Genomic DNA, 26812 nt, shown 5'->3' with positions numbered 1-26812 from the left:
AACAATAACTTTCCCTGGTTACGCCTGACGGTTTATTTACTAGGTGTCCTCTATCACTTTTTAATGGGCACCCTGCAGCCAATCAGAATCGAGTATTCACCAAGACCATGGGTATAATCTCTATTCAGATTCTAAATCTACATGATTCCACAGCTAGCCAGCCGTTAAATCAAAAATAACAAGCTTATTAAGCTTAATCCTTGTGTGAAATTTTTTACCGGTGTATTTCTGGAGAACAGGGGCAATGCGCCCTTTTGTTTGCTGCTTTGGATGGATTTATTACTCTGTCTGAGCTTTACGTCACACACTATTTACGCAACGTCCGCACAGTTTCGTTAGTGTGATGTAAATAAAAACCAAACCCGGATAAACCCTAACTTAGCTGCACATAACTAAATAAATCTGCACAATATATCAATAGAACACATTTCTGGATTATATTTATTTAACTTAAGATTTCACGGTTTCATTGGTGATTGTATTAACTAAAGTGCTGAAGTGAAACCTTGCGAGGATTTTCGAATGAGAGGTGAAATCCACAGCTTGATCTCCGCTGATTTACAGGCTGGGAAACTTGAGTTAATCCGTAATGTTTGCATAATACTTTATACGAGCCGGCCAGGTTATTTCATAATGCGTGTTGTCAGGGGCTGATGCTGTAATGTTTAGTAATGTTGTTGTGTGTGTGATGATCAGTGATGCGCTGTGCGAGACTCTTGCTGCAGCGCTCGCACGCGCTCTACAGACGCACTGTCAACACTTGGTCTGCCGTTGGAGCAGCGTTTAATGTTCAGCACCAACGACTGGAACGTTTACAGAAAAATGTGGTGAGACTTTTATAATAAATCATTTAAGAAGTTTATAGATTATAATATATACTTGTGCTTTAACAGTAAAATAATTTAGGTGTAAAGTTACAGGTGTGTCTGTCTTTATAAGGTAAGTTTTTTTTTTTCTTACTTTTATCAAATAATTTTAATGCAATTATATCATTTTTTTTTAATTGGTTACATTGTATAATGATTATAACATCTTAATTTGTGAATCACTTTTCACTCTATCATATTATACTACATTACACATTGTTTCAAAGCAAGTTAACAGTAATAAACAGGAAAATACTGATCTCTGATGCAAACTTATTCAAACACGAGACAAATTCTGTTGTAAAGCAGCTCCACAGAAGTAATTATTCAGCTCAAGTCAAGTTCAATAATTATGTGAAGTTCATCAGTTATGAAATGAGTTAAATTCAGCTATAAACAACTCTACAGATAACAATGGAGTCATTATTCAGCTCAGGTAAGCTCAAGGATGTGACTGCTTTTTACAAGTTGAAATCTAGTAATTACGGTGATTACGACATGGTGTGAACACCTTCAATTCAGTTCAATAACAGCGCCGAATGTCGATGTTGCAGAGTTCGTCAGTTATGAAACAAAGCCAAAACTATAAAAGCTATAAAGCAGCTCCGCAGAAAACAGTGGTGTCATCATCATTCAGGTTTTGTTATCATCCGATAGTGTCAGTTGCAGTTCTCCTCTGGACAAATGAGTGTGTGATATGGTGTGATTATGATTCCATTCTGCATCACAAGACTCTCAATATTTTCATTCAGCTTCTTCTGCTTGATGATCGGGTATTAGCATGACGAATGAATACAATCGTGTTGACTTTGTTTTGCAGTGCAAAATGAAAGTAAGTCTCTTTCCTCTCTGTTCCCAGGGTCTTTTTGGAGTATCAGAGCTCAGCAGTCCTGCCGGTTTCCAGATGGCTCTGTGTCAGGCTCTCAGGGAAGCAGAGTTTCTGGTCCACAGGGCTTGCACACATCCTCCTTGTGCCGTCACTGTGGAAACATTTGACCAGCTGTCTGACAGCTTATGCAAAGTGGCAGACCTGGTAAACTTTATTGTGTTGGTGTAATGTAAACTGTGATTCTTGTTAGGGGTCTGTTCAATTTCAGAGTTTTGTGTTTGTTGCAGGCAGATTTCATCAAAGTGGCTCATCCGGATGCCGCGTTCCGGGAGGCAGCGGAAAAGACATGCGTTGATATCGGAACTGTTGTGGAAAAGTGGGTATCTGTCATCTTGATTATTCTGGTTTTAATGTCAAACAATATTTGTCTTTTGTTTTTATTTGTGTGTGTATGTTACAGACTCAATACAAATGTTGATTTGTGTCAGAGCCTGAAGAATTTGCTGGAAAACGAGGCCGTTTTGGCCACACTGGACCCAGTCACAAGGCAGGTTTTCTTACATTTTAAAATGTAATTTATTCCTGTGATGGCATTTGAAATAGAAACTTTTTTTAAACTGTCTTTACTGTCACTTTTGATCAATTTTAATGCATCCTTGTTGAATAAAAGTATTAATTTCTTAAAAAAAAAAAAAAAAAACTGGTTTCTGTTGCTGGTTTAGGAGAGTGGCAGAGCTCTTCATGTTAGATTTTGAGATCAGTGGAATACATCTGGATGAATCAAAGGTGAGAACAACCCTTTAAGTCCAAAATACAAGCCTGTTCTAACGTGATCATACTGATTATTATAATCTATCTTTATGAATCATCTCAGAGGAGCAAGGCTGTCGCTCTGAATGTGAAGCTACTGGATCTTAACCACGAGTTTTTGAGCGGCTCTCAGCTTCCAAACGCCGTAGAGAAGCAAGTTCTTCCAGAGCACATCCGCCACTGCTTCTCCATAGATGGGAACCGCGTTCAAATCGGCGGCTTGTATGCTGACTCTCCTAATGAGTTGGTGTGTATGATCAAATGATTCTGTTTACTTGGGTACCATCTGTTTGTTTGTTGCTTGAGCTTATTAAAAGCGCGCAAAAATCCGTCATGTGATGTGACATGCTATTGGCTGTTTATGCAAGCTGGATAGCAAGGTATGCTTTCAATTGCATGTTCAAGCGTCTTTTTTTCTTCCCTCTGGTAGGTGCGGGAAGCTGCGTATAAAATATTTCTGTACCCCAACACTAGTCTTTTGGTTTGTCTGGATGAGCTTTTGGCTTGTAGACATGAGCTGGCAACATTAGTGGGTTATGAGTCGTTTGCACACAGGGCTTTGAAAGGAACAATGGCTAAAAACCCAGGTAATAGCATTTTAGTCATAGTAATAGCTTTTAATCAGATTATCAACTGCTGGCTATAGTCCTAGCTACGCTTTGCGTAAAAGCTGCAAATGAAGGAGCAATGGAAACAAATTAGTAAACGAATTTGTTTGTTTTACAGAGACTGTGATGAAGTTTTTGAAACTGCTAACAGAAAAACTCTCTGACAGGTACGTTTCACACTAATTGCTCAATTGAGTCATTGAAGTGTTGTAAAGCTTACTCTACGTTTGTTTGTCATAACACAGAACATCAAAGGACTTCGTGATGATGAAAGAAATGAAGAAGAAAACACACTCAACAAACCCTGTAAATGTTTATTTTGTGCACCGGATTTGTTTTGTGAACGTTGTTTTCCCCTTTTTTTCGTTTGCGTCACAAATGCAGACAGATTTCCTAAATATTGTTTTTCACATGTCAGGAAGTGATGCCGTGGGATCATGCGTACCTCAGCGGTGCCATACGAACAGAGAAGTAAGGCGTTTTCATGCATACATCCTTCTGAATAAACAATCTACTTCGAGTTTATCCTCATATATACGCTCATGTACCTGTAGGTTTAACATTGATCCCAGCGTCTACAGTCCGTACTTCTCTCTCGGTGCTTGCATGGAGGGACTCAACCATCTCTTCACGCAGATTCTGGGCGTTTCTTTCCAAACGGTGCAGCCGAAGATGGGTGAACTGTGGAGCGAAGACGTTCGAAAGCTGGTGAGCCGCTCTCCTCCATCTTCGTATACTCCGTTTTAAAGATCGACCTTCCGTCGTTCACTTACAGATGTATTTATGCAGATGGTGAGCTGAATTTACTGTTTCTTGTGCTACAAACAGGCCTTGGTCCATGAAACAGAGGGACTGCTGGGATACATCTACTGTGATTTCTTCCGTAGACCTGATAAACCTCACCAGGTACAGCTGTCTGCTCTTGACTGATTCTGTACAATGCTGATATACACTAAGGGTATGTTTACACGACAACAATGTAATTGCGTTTTTCGCCTACAGACGACAGCGTTGTTCTCCATTCACACAGATCCACGAAAACAAATAAAAACGCTGTCTTATTCATGCCAGGCCAATAGCTGGCGATGTCACTTTGTGAAGAAACGCTACATGCCTGTAGACTGAACACGTAATGCGCACAATGTCACCCCGTTTTTGTAGTTTACACGGAGACAATCGCTGTATCGGTTTCAAAAACATGCATTTTAACACTGTTTTCAAAAGTTTGCGCTTTAAGACCCCCAAAACGCTGTTGTCATGAGCAGCCAAAACCCATAAAATGTTTTCCGTTTTTAGTTGAAAACGTTGTCGTGTAAACGGACCCTCAATTGACAAAAAGTATTGGGACACATCTCTTAATTATTCAATTCAGGTGTTTCAATCAGACCCAATGCCACAGGTGTATCATTAAGCACCTAGCCATGCAATCTGCAGTTACAAACATTTGTGAAAAAACAGGTTGTTCTGAAGAGCTCAGTGAATTCAGTGGTACTGTGATAGGATGCCACCTTTCCTATAAGTCAGTTTGTGAAATTTCATCCCAGGTAGATATTCCACGGTCAACTGTAAAGGCGGGCATACACTGGTGCGATTTTCGTCCGATTTTGAGCCGAATTCTGACTCGTGCGACTCTTTTTCGGGTCGGGCCGATTTTCAGCTTTGTCGTGCAGTGTTCGTGCAGTGTACAGGGGGAAACGAGAGGCGATTAACCTCTCACGACCGACAATCGGATGGTCGGATGAATTTCTGGCACGTTAGAAATTTTGGTCGCTCCTCGTGACTATATCGCACAGGTGAAGCAGAGCTACGAACCGATTGCCCTAAACTCAGTGTTTTTTCCCTCACTGCGCCTGCGAAAAGTTTCATCTGCAGCAAAAAAAACTAACAAAAAAACACGAAAAAGTTTAACACTTTAAGTTCTGTAGTTCAAGCTACAAATTACTGTTGCTTACCTCCAGTTCGTGTTGCTAAATGGATTAACCATTACCTACTTCTTCCAAGCCACCTGCGATGTACACTTTGCCTCTTTTATTAATTTGTTAAACAATGTTTTTGAAATAAAGCTGTTTTTAATTTTCACTGATGAATTATTGCAGTGTTCGGACATATTATAGACTGTTAATAATTAATTATATGCCTATAATTCATTGTAATCGACCTAAATGTTTTAGACAATTTTCAATGAGGAGGAGTAAGCTTCTATTTTATTATCCTCACAGCGCATTGGTTTTGAAACCTCACAGCTATGAAATTATTGCGTGGCAATTTAATTAACAGCCTATCACTTTAATAATAAAAGTAGCCTAGGCCTTCCCTAATAATAATAATAATAATAATAATACAATAATAGCCTACTAATAATAGGCTTAATTTAATACATAAATTGGATATGCTAAATCATCTTGGTATTGATAACTGATGCTTGTTTTGAAAATATCTCTGGATACATGAAATCGTCTATAGGCGCAACCCGGCACGAGGGTTTATCGCGCTGATTCGCGCATATTTCACACGTATAGTGTGAGCAGTGAAGTCGCAGGTCGACGTGTGAGTGTGAGCTTTGGCTTTACATCGCATGCGATCTACTCGTTCAGTGTGAGTAGGTACCTTGCTGCAATCGCACAGACAACGCACAGTGTATGCCCGCCTTAAGTGGTTTTATCAGAAAGTGTAACAGCATTTAGAACAGCAGCAAAAAAGATCATGTAAAGTTGGGATCACTGAGTGCGGGGTCATATGGTGCGTAAAAGTTACAAAACATTTCTATTTCAAATAAATGCTATTCTTTTGACATTTCTATTCAGAAAAGATTCACGGGTTCACACTTACAAATAATCAGAGTAAGAGAGTATGCGTATTTGGTGTGCTGTCCAAGGAGAGGGTTAGAGCAGCCGAGAATGAGGAGTCGGGGCGGTCAAGGAACATAGGTGAGTCGTGTAAGGCTGGAAGGTTACACTGCTATTTTGAACCAATAATTGGAGCAAAAAGCAGTTGAATGATTCAGTTAATTATCTGACTCCGATATAATAATAATACATTTTATTTGTAATGCGCTTTTCTTAAACCCAAAGCGCTACAGTAAAATAAACAGTACAACAATTAATTAAAGAAAAACAGCCTTGAATAAATGTGTCTTAATCAACTTTTAAGTGATAAAGTGTCCCAATGTTGGTGCATTTCTGATGGTAAGAGGAAGCACATTCCATAGCTTGGGGGCTTTGAATGAAAAGGCTCTTTCCCCCTTGGTCTTGAGTTTACATGAAGGCTGATGTAGTAAAAGAGAGTTAGCAGAACGGAGAGAACGTGATGGAGTGTAAGGGCTAATGAGATCACAAAGATACTCTGGTGCAGTCCCATATAGTGCCTTGTATGTTAAAATAAGAATTTTAAAATCAATTCTCACATTTATGGGAAGCCAGTGCAACTGTGAAAGCACCGGTGTAATGTGTTCACGAGGAGAAGAACGAGTGAGCACACGGGCGGCAGAATTTTGAATATACTGTAGCCTGCTCAGAGATTTAGGGCTTCCAGAGAACAAGGCATTACAATAATCATATGATACAATCTTTAACCTCTTAAAGAACAGAGTGGCGGGGTTAAAGCCTCTCTGAAAAACAGTTACCTTTCTTTATCGTAGCCTGAGCAAAGCATTGTTAAACATGAGTGGAATACCAACACTAAAACCAAAAGATAAAGCGAATGGGTGGTTTTCAAGAGGGGGAGAAGTACATTAACATATTCTCCTCAATGCATGTTTAAGCAATAGTACCTATATTGTAGATTAGGATACTTCAGTATCTTTATAAAGTTCACCACCATCCAGTTCAGTTTATAAGCTATCAGATGAGACCAAACATGACACAGTTACATGTTAGAACACACTAGCAGATGAATAGTATGTAGTGGAAAGCACGTGTCCTGTGAAGCAAATGGTACAGACGTGTCATTGAGGTGTAAACGACTCTGTCTCCCCAGACAGAACCATCCTGTGCCTGGAGTGTCCCAACAGTCCTCAATCAGCATATTGATGAATCCCTTGCATTATCATACTGTGATGATGAAGGCCATTGTGCCACGTTTCATTTACATGATTACTTTTAAAAGGATTTCTGAAGTACTAGGGCAGTAAAGAGTTCTACCCATATTCGCTCAGCCCTACAGCCGGCTATATATATTGGCCTCCTCTCGTGCTGATTGGATAGATCATTTGAACGTGTTCCTCTAGAACTTTGAACTTAAAACATATCTTGAAAAAATGTATTGTAGTTTTTTTTTAACAAAAAAAAAATACTAAGCAGCACAACTGTTTTCAACATTTATAATAATAAAATGTTTCTTGAGCAGCAAATCAGCATATTAGAATGATTTCTGAAGGATCATGTGACAATGAAAACTAGAGTAATGATTCTGAAAATAAATTACATTTTAAAATATTTGAAATTGTAATAATATTTCACAATATTTTTTTTTATTAAAACAAAAAATGCAGCCTTGATGAGCATAAGAGACTTTTAAAAACATGTAACTAGCCCCAAACGTTTGAATGGTAGTGTATATACAGTATATTTTATATTTAATTTATGTAAATGTGGATAGGAGCAGGCTTCACTCGATGTGTATACTTGTCAACTTTAAGAGTGCTGGCCTAGATAATACATATAATACATAAAGTGGGAGAGAGGCCACACTATGCTTAAATATATATTTATTTTTATTTGCACAGACGCGTTTCGGCGCGTGCCTTCTTCAGTGTGCAACAAAGTAACAATGTAGCCAATCTTATATGCCCACACCCATTACCACACCCATATTAGCTCAAGCCAATAATGTTAAAGTGATATCCAGTCAATAATATCACTAATGTTTCAAACAGTCCATTAATGAAAGACAACGATTGTTATACATATAAAAAAATGTAACATACAATACACATTTGTGTGTTCCATTTATAAGAAACAACTTAGTGACAGATCTTCATTCATCCCATTCGGGATACATGTGTTTAAGTTAAAAATATACCAAGCCTCTCGTTGCAGGAGGCGGTTCTGGAGACCGATTAACAACCTCTAAACCCATGAATTTGAGCATATTTACATCATGTCCCACAAATGCCTTGCGACTGATGATTTATCACCGTTCTTTCTGATCGCGCATTTGTGATCATCATATTTCATTTATGAACATGCTGTTCCCCCTGTATGGCAGGACTGTCACTTCACCATCCGCGGTGGCCGGCTGAGGGAAGATGGCGTTTACCAGCTGCCAGTTGTGGTGCTGATGCTGAGTCTACCTCCACCAAGCGGAAAAACCCCATCTCTGCTCACCCCCTCCATGGTGGAAAACCTGTTTCATGAGATGGGACATGCCATGCACTCCATGTTTGGCAGGACACGCTACCAGCATGTCACAGGTCAGAGTTAACTTCACAATTAAAGGGATATTCAGGGTTATTTGGTGATGATCACTACAGCTACTAAGTTATACTCCTTTAGCCTGAATAAAATGAATGCAAAGTGTTAACAAATAACAAACTGAATTTACATGGCAAACTGCCAGGTTGACTTGAGTTTAATCTATTTATGTATCAATAAAGGAACCAGGTGCTCCACAGACTTTGCTGAAGTCCCTTCTGTTCTGATGGAGTATTTCGCCTCAGATTATCGTGTTGTGAGCCAGTTTGCACGTCATTATCAGACTGGAGAGGTGGGTTTGTGCCTGCTCGAGAGACCATCATCTCTGTATCTGAACCCCATCAGAAGAACTGCATGTTGATTTAACATGTCTTTTGTTTCCTCCAGCCCCTTCCAGAGAGCCTCGTGTCCCGTTTATGTGAGTCTAAGAGGGTCTGTAGTGCTGCTGACACTCAGCTACAGGTACTGAAGACAGATATCACCGCTCTGTTATAGAGAACTATTGTGCTGGTAGGAAGAATGTCAGAGCTTTATTGAATCAGGAGTAATTGTGAATGTCAACTATAGTTGAGAAATTCTAGTTACATTAACCCTGTAAAGCCTGACATAATAGTCAGACAAATCGATATATATTTTTTAATTGAAACATTTACTGAATCTTTAGAGATAATAATACAAAATCATATTTGGTGCAACAGGCTTTTATTGCTCATATAAGCCGCGTTTCCACCGCAGGAACTTTCCCCAGGAACTAGGAACTTTGGGCTGGTACTCGATGTGTTTACACCGCAGGAACCAGGGTCTAAATTAAGTTCCGGGTAAATATTTCCCCCTCCGATAGTCCCTGCTCATGAGGTAGTACTTTTTTAAAGTTCAGGAACTTTCAGGGGTGGGACTTGTGCGCTGCACAAGCTGATTGGTTGTGTTCACGCCGCATTTTGGTTGGATGACTCCACGCAGCATTTTCTTTATTTTTAACCTCCCTTTTAAAAAGTGGCTTCATGCAGTAAAGTTGTCTGTCTGCAAATATGGAATTTAATAAAAAAAACTGGGGGACTGGCGACGAGTTTCAGGCTTTATTATTTGGGTATTTGTGGAAGAGGAAACTTTCTGCGCGTTCGTCACAGCCATCTCACGGCCAATGTCCGCAATAGCTGATAACATACAATTTTATATCTAACGTTAGCATTAAGAGCTCTGAACACGCTTTATCAGTGCTCGTCTCTTTTCTGCCACAGCTTTTAATATTAAGTCATTATGTTTACACATTGTCATCTATTGCAAGGCAAACCATGTTACAAATTTACTATAACAGGATTGAAATAGCGCTTTGAGGTTGGTAACAAACAACTATTTACAAGACTGTCACTATTTATGATTGATAGACGGGGTTCAGGCTTTTTTTAAGCGTATTTGCGCAAAAGGACATTTTTGTCCCAGTCATCTCACAACATGCCTTGTCTAATTTTATACGCATACGAGCTTTCTGAACACGCTTTAGTATCAGTGCTCGTCTATTTTGTTATGTTAATTACCTCGTTAGTAAACCAATAACTGCAGCACAGTTTGAATCTCCTCCATACTTATAAATGTGGCGCTCAAAACTGATTACTGTCCGTCGCAGACTGGGAGGAGCAGTTGCGCGCAGTTTACCTTCCCGGTACTTTAGACCGCGGTGTAAACGCAGAAAGCAACCGGTCTGGGGCAAAAAAAGTTCCTGGGACAAATTGTTCCGGGTAATTTCGGTGGAAAAGCGGCTATTGTATGATATAGAAGAATCATACAACACGCTTTAAAGGGTTAAATGTCTACTAATCAGTCATTAAATGTTTTTAGTGTATTTCTTCTCTTTACAGATTTTCTATGCAGCTTTGGATCAGGTTTATCATGGAAAACCACTATACAGATCAACCACTGACATCCTGAGGGAAATGCAGGAGACGTTTTACGGGTTACCATATGTTTATGACACAGTGAGTTTCAGGGTCTCTTTTAAGGTTTTTTTTTACCTATAATGTTTATAATAAAATACTAATCATGTTCTCTGATGATATAGGCTTGGCAGCTGAGATTTAGTCACCTGGTTGGCTATGGTGCTAAATATTACTCCTACCTCATGTCCAGGGCGGTTGCCTCTATGGTGTGGAGGCAGTGCTTTCTACAGGACCCCTTCAGTAGGTCAGTGTAATGCCATTCTCTTGCCATTTATCATATGCATATTTTATATTATTTTATGGTTGATGCTGAGTGCACAAATGTACTTCAAACTGGTTCCTAAGGTGACTAAAAATACTATTCCTTATTTTTGTTCTTATTACATTTTATAGTCACTAGGGTTCACTATTAAAACATACAAAATAACCCGTCTCATTTGCAGAGTGATGGGAGAGCGTTATCGCAGAGAGATGCTCGCTCATGGAGGTAGCAAAGAGCCTATGCTGATGGTCCAAGGTAATTAAAACACTTGGAAATGACATTTTATAAGACTTCAACTGTTAATATTGACTCATTTTGTATCCTCAGGAATGCTACAGAAGGCCCCTACCATTGAAGACTTTGTTGATGCACTAGTGCTGGACCTTGATGCAAATTTAAAACCCCTAGTTTAGTAGACTGTCACAAATATCCTCATTTTTTTGTCTCAATGTGCTGCTGCCTTTTAAGCCTTATTAAAATGTGAAAAGATGACATGAAAATCAGGCATCACTTCTATTTATTGTGCATCAGTTGCATTTCACATTACTTTGTGCATTGATAGTAGGCGGTGATTTAAAGTGATAGTTCACCCAAATTTTTTTGTCAATTTACTCACACACACGTCATTCCAAACCCCAAAGACTTTCGTTCATCTTCAGAACACAAATGAAATCCGAGAGCTTTCTATCCCTCCATTGACAGCTACACAACTACCAATTTAACACTTCAAAATGTCATGAATAGATCATAAACTAATCCATATGAATAGCAGTTTAATCCAACATTGCTGAAGACACTCGATCGCTTCATATGAAGATTTAATTAAGGCTTTAGAATAGAAAGCTCCCAGATTTCATTTGTGTTCCGAAGATGAACGAAAGACTTGCGGGTTTGGAAACGACATGAGCGTATGATCAAGCTAGCATGGTTTTATCAACTCCGTCATCATATGGCTCCGATACATTTTATTTTTGTCGGAAAGTGTGTCTACTCTCTGCTTCCATTTTATTACTCCTAGGTCAGGATACCTCTCCAGCACTCTTAATTTAGGAGCCAAGACCTAGTCTTAACACTTAGGAACCTTTATGAATCACATTGAGTCTAAGAATAGGAGAAAAATTGCCATTCTTAGAATTTTGACACTTACTAAAAATTTACTCAGACCAGGGGCCGTATGCATTAAGCCGGTCAATGTAATTGAGTAATTAAGCTTGGTTTTTACAAGTAGCTTGATCTAACTTAAGATTCATAAACATCACCATTCTGTCATAACCAGACCCAATATAACCTAATAAATCCCAATGTACATTTCACACAGATATCCTCAAGGATTCTTCGGACTAGACGCTCACACAAAGTTGGTACATATTCATTTTAAAGAAGAAAAGCACAAACACAAGTTTCATTTTGTGGTTTATTTACCTATACAAAAGACCATAAACTCAAGCCAAGGTGGAATCTGAAAAAGAGATGAATAAACATTTAAATGAAGGAATCAGGTAGGTAAAAACATTGAAAGACATCAAATATGAAAAATGAACAATTTAGTTAAATAATCACCATGTTATGCCTCCTTCTCCGGAACTACCTCATCTGTGCCCTTGGTGTTTCTGGTGTAAATCACCTGAGCCCTGTGCTTGGACACCAGCTTGATAAGACCTGACAACAAAAGCCAAACATCACTCCATCATGGATTCATAACACACACTCCATCTCTGTATGTACCAAGTTAAATGCGCATTTGCGAACGCAACGTGCACTGTTCGCTTTATTTACACATTTGCATAATTTCCAACATTCCTGAAAATTTACAGCAATTCACCAGTATTCAGCTAAAAATCAACAGTTAAGGGTTTGAACCCTTAAGATTAAGACGTACATTAATATTGTAACTTGTAGTGTAAAAAAACGAGTTAATTTTGAATTAATACTAGCAATTAACATGTCATTAAATGACTGAAATATGAACCAACAAGGGATTCGACTGAAAACATTTGGGAATAATTTCTGCCACACAAGAAAAAAATATATGTCAAAATTATGAATCATATTTATGACATTTAAAAGTCAAAATTCTAACTGTCAATTATGACAAAGCAAAATTATGACAGTCACAATTTTGACTTTTTAATACAATAATTTCAGCTTAGTTTGCCACTCACAACTATGACTTAGTATGTGAATTTCCACTTGACATTACGATTCATTAAAATGATGACCTGGTCTTTATCAACATTTCTCATAATTATAACTTAGTCTGTCAATTTAGACTGTCATATTTTTTTCTTATGCTGTGGAAATGCGCTTCCATAGATGTGTGATGTACATTAACCACATGAATCAATCATATTAGCTGTTGGAGCGTCAGATCTTCACCTTTGCCGAGCAGCTCCTGAAGGGCAGCCCTGGCCAGCGAGCCCCTGATCTTCAGTCTCTCAGAAACCACAGCGGGGGTGATCAGCTTGTAGTTGGGGACTTCTTTGTACAGTTTGTCATATGTGGCCTTGTCGAAGAGGACCAGGTTGTTCAGCTTGTCCCTCACCTTTCCTTTGGACCACTTCTACTCAAAACCAAATATAAGTAAAAAATATATAAATTCATGCACGCATTTACACCATAGAATCACAGTTAATTACTCGTAACTGACAGGTCTTTTACGTGGGGTGAATAACGTTAGTGTTCAAGTATTTTTACCTTCTTCTTCGCTTTGCCTCCGGATTTGTTGACGGGATCCTTGTCCTTTTTGGACTTGCCCGCATCCTTCTTCTGCTTGCTATCCTTGGGCGGCTGGACAGTTACAGAAAAATCATTGAAATCACATGCACAAATAAATACGTATTTTATTAATTACATCGACAGAGTTATAATAAGCCAATGTGGTAATGCTGTGCGCGTGTGCTCGGGCCTCGCGCACGATGCGGCAACATTTCATACAAAATAACCATACACAAACGCTTAAAAGGCCCGCTTATTCTGCATTATAGTATTCCTTATGCTTTAAAAAGTAGGACACGGTGGTTATATTACGGCTATTTCACGTGAGAAGTGGGTAAAAAGTGATATTTTCTAACATTATGGAGTCGCTCGAGCACTCACCATGCTGAGGCGTTGCGAGCTGCGGAAGAGAAAGGAAGTAGCGCACGCGCACGTCCGCTTTGTCCGCGTGCACTTCGACTGGTGCAGCGCGTGCTTTCTCTGCGCTCAGTGGCTCGCGCTCGTCACCTGCAGGACTGGAGCGAGTGTTCGCTCGGCAAAACAAAAGTCATTATTTACTCATCTGTTTATGTTTATATATATATATATATATATATATATATATATATATATATATATATATATATATATATATATATATATGAGCTATTTTCAGTTTCATAAACCTTAAATATATGTAGGCTATACATTTTTGTAAAAAAAAAACACAAAACAAATTCTGGGTAGTTTAGTTTATGTTGCAAAATCTGACAAAATCAAACCAATTTCTGACAATTTATTGTACATTCTACACCCCTTTAACAGTGTCACTAGAAAGTTTCAGAGAAATAAATATTTATGCCCTTTATATGGTAAGTGCCAGGGTTGTAGGCTATTACTGTTGTAACCTATGTCCTCGTCCTGCTCATGGGAGCTGCATGAAAAACAGAGAACGTCTAATCAAACTCGTTTACAGAGAATTGTTAGTCTATTCACATTTTCGATTTAAGCACATGCTTTTTGTTTTAGGATGCAATGACTGAATTGGAAGTTGTAAAGAAGTGCTGCTAGAATGCATTGTTTTAACACCATAGTCATTTGAAAAAATTATATAAATATGAAAAACTACTTAAGAACTTATGAAGTTTATGCTCACAATAAAAAAACGAAATGAAAAAAGTTATCAAGTCCAGTCTTTAAAATGATCCTGTGGACATATAAGCAAAAATTGTACAATATACATCCTACATTTTTACATCTTTATCCATCATAAAGGATCCTGCTGGTTGCATGAAATTAGTAAGAATTGGGTACATACAGGGGTTGGACAATGAAACTGAAACACCTGGTTTTATACACAATAATATAATATATAATAATAATATAATAACACAATAATTATTAATCACAATAATTTATTAGTATGGTGTAACTATACTACATATAGGTCATTATGGTGGAGAAAAAAGTTTTCTGACATGCTCCTCCAAAATACCCTAAAGTGACTCAAAAATATGTGTAGGCCATGGGAGATGTTCAACTTCACTTTCATTTCATCGTCTTGCTGTGTGTATTGGTGCATTATCATGCTGATACACTGCACCCCCTTCAGGGTATTTGTGTTTGAACCATTAGGTGCACATGGTCTCCAGATTGGTTCGGTAGTCTTTGGCAGTGATGTGGAATGCCATGATATTGCAGCCCAAACCATCACCGATCCACCCGTGTTTCACTCCGGGCAACAATCCGGGTGTTAAGCATCTTTGGAGCTTCTCCACACAGTAACTTCCACGGTTGTGGGAAAGACAGTGAAGGTGGACTCTTCAGAGAACAATACATGTTCACATTGTCCACCGCCCAAGATTTGCACTGTTGGCACCAATTAAACATTTGGCTTTGGCACGAGTGACCAAAATGCTGGCTATAGCAGCCCGACTGTGAATATTGACTCCAGACGAACAGTTTTGGTGGAAACAGGAGCGCATTTAATTCTGCAGTGAGTTGGGCAGCTGTGGTTTTATGTTTTTTTGGATACAATCCAGGTTAGTGCCTGGACATCCCTTTCAGACAGCTTCCTTTTGTGTCGACAGTTACTCCTGTTGGATGTGGTTTGTCCTCCATGGTGGTATGCCGATATTACCCTGGATAGCTCTCGATACACCACAAAGACTTGCTGTCCTGGTCACAGATGTGCCAGTGAGACGCGCACCAACAATTTATCCTCTTTTGAACTCTGATATGTCTCCCATTATGTTGTGTGGATTGCAATATTTTATGTACAGCTGTGCTATTGCTCTGCTAATTAAACCTTCACACTCTGCTTATACTGAATGTAAAATCAGTGAAGATCGGCCATCCGGGTGCGCATAGGCGTAAAACCTCCAACACTATATTGACCAGTGTTTCAGTTTCATTGTCCAACCCCTGTATTTCAAAAATAAAATTCCTGCTTTAATACTGGAGGTTATGGACAAAGTACAAATGTTAAAGTGCAAAAGAACAATGTGTGTCTATTAGAAATATGTGTACACTGGAGAGAGATGATCCTCAATTCTCCGTACCTAAAGCTGTTACTCAACAATTGAACAAGCATACATAGATGAAACAACATTCATGTGAAACAATTCATGTTGATACAAACTAAGAAAGTAAACAACTTTTTATACTTAAATCTGTAAACATTTCTATTCTTACAGTAATACAAGTTCTGTTCTTCTGAAAGATGTACAGTGGAGCCACTTCATCTCTAAAGTGTATGTGAATGTTGTGATATTGCTGCCGAATAAGCTCATGAAAAAAACAAAAAAAAAACAATGTGATACTGATTATCTTCTTAGGTTATCTAAATGCAATTAAAAAATAGAATTTTTTAAAAAGTGCAACAGTAACACTGGCATTAAAACCCTAAAACCAGTTCCTTAAAGGGTTAGTTCACCCAAAAATGAAAATTCTGTCATTAATTACTCTCCCTCATGTCATTTCAAACATAAAACTTTCTTTCATAAAAACTTTAATTAAATCTGTCAACATATAAAGATATCGTGTCTCTTCAGAAGACATGGATAAAACCTCTCCAATCATATGGATTTATTTTACGATCTCTTCATTTGTGTTTCATTCATAATGACACAAGGGTGAGTAAATGATGACAGAAATATCATTTTCGTGTGAACTAACTTTAAGTGATCTTTAAGAGTGAACTTTAAGACCAGCCCCTGGTTTCACAGACAAGCCTTCAGTCTAGTCCCAGACTAAAATGCATGTTTGAGCTGTTTTAACGGAAGCAACTTGAACTGGTATATCTTAAAAATATGTCAGTGCCATTGTTTTGTCTCAAGATGCACACCAGTAATGTTTTTTTCTAAGGCACGTTTATAAAATATACTTAAAGGTGCTGTATGTAAGTGTTTTGACTGTACTAAAGCAGAAAAATATTATAATATGTTTGCAGATATTTAGGAAACATGCTGAGTTCACATAATCGTTTCACTGAAAAACACTTCTACGGCCAGTAATTTTACTTTGAAATGTGCGTCCCGTGTCGGAATTTCTGTTTTTGTTTTGGTCTGTGCGATACCGCACGTTGCCAATTTACCCAATATTATTTTGGGGGAAACAACTCTCTCCAAAATTCTGAATTTGGACTGCAATATTTATTTCAACCGCCATCTGTCAATTTTACATACTGCACCTTTAAATGCCCTAATTGAACTAAAGCCTAACCCTGGCTTAATCTAAGCCCTGTCTGTGAAACCAGGCCCAGATGTCCCAATCGAGTGCTGTCACATTTGCAGGGCTCTCTGATGGGATCATTTTAATAAGAGGATTAGTCCATCTTTTTAGGCACGTGGCCCATTTTTGTGCGCATGTTACGCACAAAGAAGAAACAAACTGTTGTTATAGCACAGGAGACTTCTGCTACCCAAAATGCTGTGTCCCAGCTGTAGCGTTTAGCAACGGTGCTGAATGGCAGGCCAGCAATGAATGCACCAACTAAAAAAAAAAAAAAAAAGGAAATATATGGTTATATAGAGCATTTTATCTTCATGCATTTTGTCATAAAACAATCTGTGCAGATTTACCATTTGCCATCAGAGCTACAATGGCATGCGATGTCCCACAGAAATTGGAGGGGGCGCTCTCACTCGCAATAACCCCAAACAAGGCAATTGGACCATATGAGGAAAATCCAAATGCAGCACCAAGAATCAAAATCCAAAGCTGCAGAATAGAAAGAGATAAAAAAAAAAAAGTTGTATTAGACAACATTAAAGTGAAGACAATAAAGATGGCTAAATGATCTCATTCTAGTGAATTATTGGAGCTCTATACCTCTTTCTCTGAGACACCAGTGAGGACTGAAACTGGATGGAGTGCCAAAACCCATAGCGGTGCTTCCTGAAGAAGCACACATAACCATTTAACTAACACAAGACAGCACAAATTAGCTATGTTTCCATTTTGGGGGAAATTGGAATCTCTCTTTTTGCATAAAACCTTTTTATAGAAAGCAACGTTTCCATCCCATGAGTTCAACAGAACGAAATTGTCACTTCCTGAGAAATTGGTGCAAAATATGTCATAAAAATTGAAGATGCTGCAATCGGGGAAGCCACTTCAGCTCTTTTTTCCGTCATAGTAAATTACTATGTGCATGTCTTCTAATCAGATGTGAGTTTTTTTGTTTTTTTTAATGCACATTTTTAGAATTTACGCACGATATTGCAAAATTTGTGTAAAAATAGGTGGACGGAAACATAGCTATTGAAGCACTTTGAATAATTTTTAGATAAAAAAATAATAATAATCACCTCTGGGGTCTCTGCTGTGATGGTAACCCGGAAAAGGTACATGGACACAGCCATGCCTGCCATCATCATCAGGAGTAGCCCATGGCGAGGATTACCATAGATACCCAGACCTTGCTGTAAAATAGGAAGTCACGGTTTAACAGATGAAATTATCTCCATTCATAACTTACAAATGAAAAAAAAAAAAAATTAGGAATGCAACAATATAGCAAAAAAGGGCGATAGGCCATTATTTTAATTCATTTTAAATCTATAGCTATTACTTTAATTATTAATATAATGGCAAAAATTATCAATTATTATTAAGGCCATTATTTTAATTCACTTTATATTTATTATTATTATTATTATTTTATAACAGCCAATATTATCAATCTAGTAACAGATTTTATTAGATATAATCTGAAATATTGTGCATTCCAAATGAATAGATTATACTGTAAATGAACCCACCCGAGCAACAGCCCTGTCTGACAGGTAACCAGCTCCAATGCTGCCAAAAAACCCTCCAACTTCCAGCGCGCTCATGTATGAGCTGCCTGTAGAAAACAAACACCTTAGCATCCTCAGACGGACCATAAACAACACAGAAAGCTTCAGGATAAACAGCTATAAAGTACCACACTCACCCATCATGGCAGACTGGCCTTTTTCCTGCATGAGGAAGAGCTGGCCCCAGTCAGTACAGGCGATCTTTACCCCAAACACAACCAGGTATCCCGCAGACAGCACCCAAAGGTACGGAGACAACAGGAACTCTTTTAGACTGCTTTCCTCATTAGGGCCTGGAACAACGGCGGAGACAGAGTGGATTGACAGGAGCAGTAGCCAATAACAAACAAACATATTGTAAACAGCATAAACATAAAAACAATTAAGGTATTATTATCTTACCTCCCTTCTTCCCTTTGCCCTTTTTAGCTCCAGGCTCAATGTTGGGCAGCCCCACATCACTGGGTTCGTTCTTCACCGTCAGAAGGCAAACGACAGCGACGGCCATGCAAATCACCCCAGACATGGACATGATGATTCTCCAGTTATAGTACTGAACCAGCACTGTAGTGATGATGGGTCCCAGACTACCTGCCAGGTTCATACTGCAGCACAGGATGGCCCACCATGTGCCAAACTGAGACGGTTCAAACCACTGGAAAAAGCCGGAAAAAAAAATGATTTCATGGAAACCAATTAACACAATGTCAATACAGGTTTTAAGCTATTTTCTAGAAAAGGCTTCTAGTTTATTTAACATCTAAGTAGTACGCAGCCCATAAAGAGACATGGTGGTGGAAAAAAGTTAAACAAAAATTTAGCATTCCCTGAAAAACTTTTTTGTGTTCATAATTGTTTTCCAGATCTCTTTTTTTTTTTTCATTACCATGTCCCTTTAGGGGCTCCATAGTATGGTATAGCTACATGTTGAGGTCAAAATTGCTAAGCAATGTTGGATAATGTATATATTAATTATTTTTTATTGCTATGTCAGCAACAATGCTATCTTCATGGCAGGATCATGGCAAGTGAATAATAAAAGTCATACAATTAACAACTAGCTAAAGACATAAGACACAAGATAAAAATTCAAAGATAAATTCATGTGGTACATTTTTAAATAAACCAGTTAATAATTTATCTGAATGAAATTACATTAAAAACAGTTGACACCAATAAAATGTTTAACAGTCATTCGAGTTAAGGCATGGTGCTTGTTCTTCACCTTTCAATAAACAACCATGTGTAAATCTCGAGTAAAAACAATTTGATCATACCTTTATTTGAAATGATTAAAAAAACCTTCTTATACTAGGATTTATTTCATGCCGTTCCATCTGCCCAATGCTAGATAAAAATGAATAAAACCTCTTTTTGGGATGTTCCTGAAGTAAAAAAAATAAATATAAAAATAAAAAGACAACAATAATAAGGTTTCTTTTATTTAAAAAGACAACCTAGGCTAGATATGCTAATGATGATAATTGTACAACGCTATATCATCATTAGCTATCCATTTAGAATCTGAACAGCAATTAAATAAGATTAAGTTCTTTAAAATTAACCTAAACCCAAAGCAATGCCAGTTAATGACTAAAATGCATTTGAACACCCACTGAAATGTATGTCATATTCAATATTTTTTTTATTTTACCGCAGACCAACAAGGTTTGGCAAAGTTAACTGCTGTTGGTTGCTTAAATTAGATTTAAGTGTATCGTAACTCTCAGCTTGACTCCACAAGGATCAGCTGTTGCATCTCGATTACATCTAGTGGCATTCATCAGTGTGAGGTCAGCAGATGGAATTCCCAGCTATTCCCATCACACTGTCAAAACTGGAAGACAGGTGCATACTGACAGATTTTAAAGGCAAAGGGTCAGGCTTACCTTCCGAAGCACCTTTCCACATGGTGGCCAGCCGAAACCCTGACCGAACCCGTTCACGAACCAAAGCACGGTAAACGTCATGACAGTGGATGACCAGGAAAAGGCGATGTTTATGGTGCCTACAATGAAGAGCCCGGTGGCGAAGAGCCAGCGAGCGCTGATCCGGTCAGAAAGCACTCCGCTGATAAACTTACTGATAGCGTAGGCCAGAGTCTGACTGCTGGTGATCAGCCCTGCATCACAGGGAACAGGAAAAGACACAAGTGAAAGAACCTACTCTGGGTGTTTTGTGGCTTTGGCATGGATTTCTTAGTAAGATACTGCATTGCACTACAACAGGGGTCTTCAATGTTTTTTTTCAAGGCAAGGAGTGAATAGAAAGACAGGGCAGGGACCCTCTGTGTGATTATATATAGGTCTATATATATATACACACACACACACACATATATACAGTTTGGGTTCTGTAAGATTTCTTAATGTTTTTGATCAGCCTCTTTGAGCAAAATTATTCTTGTGATGGCAAAGCTGAATTTTCAGCATCATTACTCCAGGCTTCAGTGTCACATGATCCTTCAGAAATCATTCTAATATGCTGATTTGCTGCTCAAGAAACATTACTAGTATCAATGTTGAAAACAGTTAATGCTTAATATTTTTGTGGACGCTGCGATGCATTTTGTTCAGGATTCTTTGATGCATATAAAGTTCAAAAGAAAAGCATTTATTAAAAACAGTAATCTTTTGCATCATAAATGTCTTTACTGTCACTTTTAATAAAATCAACACAACCTTGCTGAAAAAGCATGAATTTCTTTAAATATACAACAAAAAAACAACAACTTACTGATCCCAAACTTTAGAACGGTTACACACAACACACTTACCAAGATCTTCTTTATCCAGATCAATCTCCTCCATCACTGATGGCATTAGAAAGGAGAAAGTCTTTCGGTTGAAGTAATATAGCATGTAGCCCACAAACATTGAGATAAATATAACAATGCGGTAATATCCATAATCTGCTGCTCCCATGATGGCGGTTGTGAGATTGTGAATTAATACAAGCAAAAAAATTACAATAAACAAAAGCCTTCAGTTCTTTTAACCAGTTTTCTCCTGATGAAATTTCATCAACTCTCAAAAACTGATCCAAAGGTCTAAATCATTTCATCCGATTACTAAGGGGTGATGAAGATTTTCAGCTCCTGTCCAGGTTCCTTAAAGTTGCATGGGCGACAGGCCTCTCTTCAGCTGGTATTCACTGCTGTGCCTGGAAAACATCTCAGAGTCAGTTTACTTTAGTCTCTATGCAAGCAGCTTGTTGTGAAGTGGACCAGCAAATACATCTGAGAAAACACAAAGACTGGACACTATTTAGACTTTCACAATCAGACAAATCAGAAGGGGAACAGAGGACGCTTTCATGAAAATTTCACTTTCTACAGACCTCATGCAGTCTAAATGCCAAAGGGTTTCTTGAGTGGCCATAGACTTATACAGCAATATGAATTTGAAACATGATGCAGGGGTCAAGGGAACATCTCTAGCAAGAATGACAAACTCCGGATAAAAATAACATAAGTGCTTTCTGCACATTGCATGGCGACACATGCCCTCTCAATGGAAGTAAGAATTCATTAAAACGATGATTGTTGAGTAAACAAATGCTGTGTGAATAAAGGAGGCGCTTTTTAAACCGTATTAAAAAAGCCTTTGACAGCGCAAGCGCGCTCTATGGTATCAGCACGCGCAGCGCACGAGATTACAAAAACGCAAAATCGCGCGGTGACGTCAGTGCATCAAAACGGCGAATGCAGTAACAACACTGATTCTGACCTCAACAACAAGCGTCCTTACTACCATTGTGCAGAGTGCTGACTAAACGTATTTATAATGTAATGCTAAGATACATAGAAATATTTCTCGACTTATATCTTGCTTGAACAGTTAATGTTGTTTGACAGTTTCATTAGAAAGAAAGATTAAAATGTACCTCCGACAGCCCGAGCTCGCGTTCAGAATTCACGCCGTTGCAGGAGCTCCTTCTCTAATCTCTGTTCTGATTGGCTGTCAACCTGTCATTTATATCGCGATGGGCGGGCTTTAGTCTCCTTGCAGTCCTTAGTGGCACATTTATATAATTTTGCTGAATTCGTGGTGTAGTTTTTTAATCTCCTCTAAGATTTAAAATCAATATACCCGAAGTATTATTTTTAACTGCTGGATTGAAATGAAAAACATTTGTTATGGTAATGATGAAGAAAATGATTGCTTATGATATTATGATATTCTTTATGGTTATTTCTATGATTAATCCGTTCAAACACATTGTTCTTGTATTAATCAATTTATTAATTATTTGTCCATTATCTTCTTGAATTCTTTGTAATATCTTTTTGTCTATTATATCTTTTAATATCATATACTCATAATTTATATACATAGTATATTCTATTAAAACCACACCTTGGTTAATCTCTGCTCTGAAAAAGTGCATGTCATGCTGTTACTTCTCTAAAAGTTGAGATATATTTCTCGTCAATGTCTGGTATCGAATCTAATATCAAATGTTGCATGAGCTTGTGGTTTTTACAGAAAGTATAGCATAAAGTCCAGACATGTTGAAAAGGCTTATATGTCTCGTTCTGTTTCTATAGTGTTAAAACCACAATGCTTAACTACGCTTACAGAATGTAATACCAAGAGGCCAGAGCTGATTCTTAGAAAATATATTTTTGAAATGATTAACATTTCCTGATCTGATCTGAACCTATAAATATTGGCAAAGCTCATACATTGCTCTTGATCTTATTATTTTACTAAGAGATATTTAGTTAAGGACTGGTTTATTGTTACTTTGTTACTTGCCATTAAAATCCGATTATTACTTACACATTTATCTAAATATTCATTGATTTATTATTTTTATTAAAAATATAGGCTAAATAAAATAGTTTTAAATCAAATAAATAAAATCATTTGTATTTATCACTTCTCCTGATTGGATCTCACTGCATCAGGTAATTATTTTTAATGGCTTGTGAATTAAGGATTAGTTCACCCAAAAATGAAAATTCAGTCATTAATTAATTCACCCTCATGTTGTTCCAAACCTGTAAGATGTTCGTTCATCTTTGGAACACAAATTAAGATATTTTTGATGAAATCTGAAAACTTTCAAAAAGTTCATAAAGAGATCGTAAAACTAATCAATAGGATTGATTAGGTTTCGTCCAAATTGTCTAAAGAGACTTGATTACTAATACTAGGCCTAGGTCTATATGAACAGATTTAATTTAGGCTTTTATTCCATATGAATTGAGCGGTTTACATTTAGTCCAAATTTTCTGAAGAGACTTGATCACTTTATAGATGATGAACAGATTTCATTTTTATTCACATATAAACATTGATCATCGAACATAGACAGAAGCTCAACCGAACCTGCTTGACGTGCAAGATCAGAGGTGTATTCACAGCATGGTGTAATTACATAAGGATTTTGTACTTTAAAAAGCCTTCACGTGCTTGTAAACTCATACATTTCTGAGAGCTATGACTTGTAGGGGAGACCAGGGACAGTTACAACAGGGGATGGTTGTCAACCTATTTTTTACAGTCTATGTTGTCAACATGTCATTTTTCTCCAATCAAGAGTAATGACACTTATGCTGCACATGCACAGTTAGACCCTCCCCCCACCAAGAAGACAGAAGACATATTCAACATCTGCTGCTGCATTTATTGAACAAAACTTGTTTTGGAGGTATGAAAGTAAATTTTTTCATGAGATGTATTTTTGTCATACTGTCCTGACATTTTGTATGAATTAATCAAAACTTACTTATTTTGAATTATTGTTTTGTTGACTTCTAAGTGACAAAGTCAGTGTGTCTAGCAGGCATATGGCTGATAGGGTTGGGGACGGTTGCAACAAGTTATAAATTGCATGTTTAATAAAAGTATGTTGCATTGCAAATTGTTCAATTCTTCCTGTCTGACACTGAAATATGGAGAGATTGAATAGCATCTGTAACACCTGCACACTGAATCTATGTAGGCCTATGTTATACACATAAACAAACAAAACTCAATAACTGCTATTTGATAAATATGACTACAATAATATTATTGTATAAATAAATAATACTTATTATAGTAGGCCTAAAACAGTTAATATTTTCAGAATTCTATGCTCATTGAGACAAAAGCTAAAAGTTAAAGGGATAGGCTAGTTCACCCAAAAATGAAAATTCTGTCATCATTTACTCACCCTCAAGTTGTTTCAAACCTGTAAGCATTTCTTTTTTCTGCTGAACACAAAAGAAGATATTTTGAAAAATGTCTGTAACCAAACAGTTGATGGACCCCATTGACTTCCATAGTAGGAAAAAAAAAATACTATGGAAGTCAATGGGGTCCATCAACTGTCTGGTTACAGACATTTTTCAAAATATCTTCTTTTGTGTTCAGCAGAAAAAAGAAATGCTTACAGGTTTGAAACAACTTGAGGGTGAGTAAATGATGACAGAATTTTCATTTTTGGGTGAACTATCCCTTTAATTAGTGAAATTTGAAGGGGTGGTATAATGCCCTTTTCACAAGATGTAAAATAAGTATTTGATGTCCCCAGAGTGTGTATGTGAAGTTTTAGCTCAAAATACCCCACAGATATTTTTATAGGCCTACAGCATGTTAAAATTGTCACTTTTTGAGGGTGAGCAAAAACGCACAGTTTTGTGTCTGTTCCTTTAAATGCAAATGAGCTGCTGCTCCCGTCACAGAGGGCGGAGCTTCAAGAGCTCGTGTCCTTGACCTCACACACCGACATGCACTGAAAATTTCAAAACGTTGAGCCTTTTATGTTCAAACCGGAGTCAGACAATGATGGAGAGACTCAAGAAGAAGTGACAACATGTAGAATGCAACAGGACGTTTCTGTATGGTTAGTTGATGAATTTATGTAGTTTATGTGTAGTTATCTTCTAGTCATTAATTAGCATATTCTGTCTTGATAATCTATAAATCGTGTTCCAGGGGCGGGGTTTATGTAAATTCTAGGGTTGGTGATGTCACTAACCCTGGAGGAAGCTCGTGTAGTTCCTACCAGCCGTTTGTTGTATAGTCCTTAAAAAGCAATTGCTTTAAAAGCAAATATCTTTCATTTGCTTTGAACTTTGAGCATTGTAACTTTGCAGATATTGTTTATGCTCAAACAGCAACATTACACACTAACTAAAATTAGAAAAATGAAATCATAATCAACCACCCCTTTAAGGTATTTTTAACATGTTGCAACCGTCCCATGGTTGTGTTGCAACCATGGGACGTTGGGTTGGGGTCAGTTGCAACATCTGGCTTCTTCCATTCAAATAAATACTGTGAACGATATGTCATATGTAATCATCTTTAAATGGTATGGGTAATTAGCAGACAGATGCAAGTTTAATATATACAAATTTGGTTGGTCTAAGTCCAAATAGTCTCTGAGTAACTGAGAGAAATGCAAAAAGTGTTGCAACCGTCCCGTCTCCCCTTACCATGTGCCGCTGTACAACCTGACCACTGCAGGTGTGTTTGACTTGACACAGCAACAGACCAATCGGTGTATGACATTATTAATTAGGCTACAGCGAGAGCGATTCGAAAACATACAGAGCTTTATTTATGTGAATACATGACAAGCTTCTTGTGGAAGCTCAAATGTGCTGCGTAACACGAGAATGAACCTAATTGGTTCTCACATATCAAACGAACATGCTAGAGCTTCCCACAACTGATGTTAGTTGATGATTGTTTATATGAATAAAAGCCTAAATCTGTTTATCATATAAAGCGATCGAGTCTCTTCAGAAAATTTGGACTAAACCACTCAATTCATATGGATCATGGTTTTACAATTTCTTTATGAACTTTTTGAAGCGTCAAACTCCTACAACAGCTGTCAATGGAGGGACAGAAAGCTCTCAGATTTCATTAAAAATATCTTCGTTTGTGTTCCGAAGATGAACGAAAGTCTTGGAACGACATGAGGGTGAGTAATTAATGACTTTTTATTTTTGGGTGAACTATCCCTTTAACATCACTTGTCCAATGGTGCTGAAGCAAAGATGTAGCCCGCCATTGCACTACAACCACTAGATGGCGTAAATAGAAAGCATAAAGTATGCCCTGTTTTGTCTTTATGGCCTGGTTTCACAGAC

At 37.7% G+C, this 26812-nt stretch overlaps 3 protein-coding genes across 4 annotated transcripts; 1 reads left to right on the top strand and 2 right to left on the bottom strand.

Moving 5' to 3' along the window:
* Nucleotides 1–337: 337 nt before the first annotated feature.
* On the top strand, nucleotides 338–11214 carry mipepb (mitochondrial intermediate peptidase b). Of its 2 annotated transcripts, none has more exons than XM_084400190.1 (20): nucleotides 338–529; nucleotides 697–827; nucleotides 1726–1899; nucleotides 1983–2071; nucleotides 2156–2242; nucleotides 2418–2481; nucleotides 2570–2752; nucleotides 2936–3092; nucleotides 3232–3280; nucleotides 3359–3419; nucleotides 3532–3584; nucleotides 3668–3821; nucleotides 3942–4019; nucleotides 8319–8523; nucleotides 8707–8816; nucleotides 8912–8986; nucleotides 10381–10497; nucleotides 10581–10702; nucleotides 10902–10975; nucleotides 11048–11214. In XM_084400190.1, the coding sequence occupies exons 1-20, from the start codon at nucleotides 523–525 to the stop codon at nucleotides 11131–11133; spliced, it is 2076 nt and encodes a 691-aa protein (XP_084256316.1). In that variant the 5' UTR covers nucleotides 338–522; the 3' UTR covers nucleotides 11134–11214. The 2 variants fall into 2 exon arrangements, with proteins under 2 accessions (XP_084256316.1, XP_084256315.1); XM_084400189.1 differs by having other exon boundaries at nucleotides 394–586.
* Nucleotides 11215–12120: 906 nt separating this feature from the next.
* Nucleotides 12121–13948, bottom strand: rps25 (ribosomal protein S25). The gene is made up of 5 exons (XM_084400191.1): nucleotides 13817–13948; nucleotides 13415–13507; nucleotides 13097–13280; nucleotides 12281–12379; nucleotides 12121–12179 (listed from the first exon to the last, which is right to left on the bottom strand). The coding sequence occupies exons 1-4, from the start codon at nucleotides 13817–13819 to the stop codon at nucleotides 12285–12287; spliced, it is 375 nt and encodes a 124-aa protein (XP_084256317.1). The 5' UTR covers nucleotides 13820–13948; the 3' UTR covers nucleotides 12121–12179; nucleotides 12281–12284.
* Nucleotides 13949–15380: 1432 nt separating this feature from the next.
* slc37a4b (solute carrier family 37 member 4b) lies at nucleotides 15381–22670 on the bottom strand. Its single transcript, XM_084401384.1, has 10 exons — nucleotides 22603–22670; nucleotides 21494–21879; nucleotides 20607–20839; nucleotides 19120–19372; nucleotides 18855–19010; nucleotides 18679–18764; nucleotides 18226–18339; nucleotides 17747–17812; nucleotides 17497–17635; nucleotides 15381–17407 (listed from the first exon to the last, which is right to left on the bottom strand). Exons 2-10 carry the CDS (start codon nucleotides 21639–21641, stop codon nucleotides 17241–17243), a joined length of 1362 nt encoding a protein of 453 aa, XP_084257510.1. The 5' UTR covers nucleotides 21642–21879; nucleotides 22603–22670; the 3' UTR covers nucleotides 15381–17240.
* Nucleotides 22671–26812: the final 4142 nt, after the last annotated feature.

Source organism: Rutilus rutilus (assembly GCF_951802725.1).
Source record: "Rutilus rutilus genome assembly, chromosome: 25".
NCBI lineage: Eukaryota > Metazoa > Chordata > Actinopteri > Cypriniformes > Leuciscidae > Rutilus > Rutilus rutilus.
The sequence above is the reverse complement of the archived record's forward strand: the minus strand, read 5'-3'. Positions and strand labels throughout refer to the sequence as shown.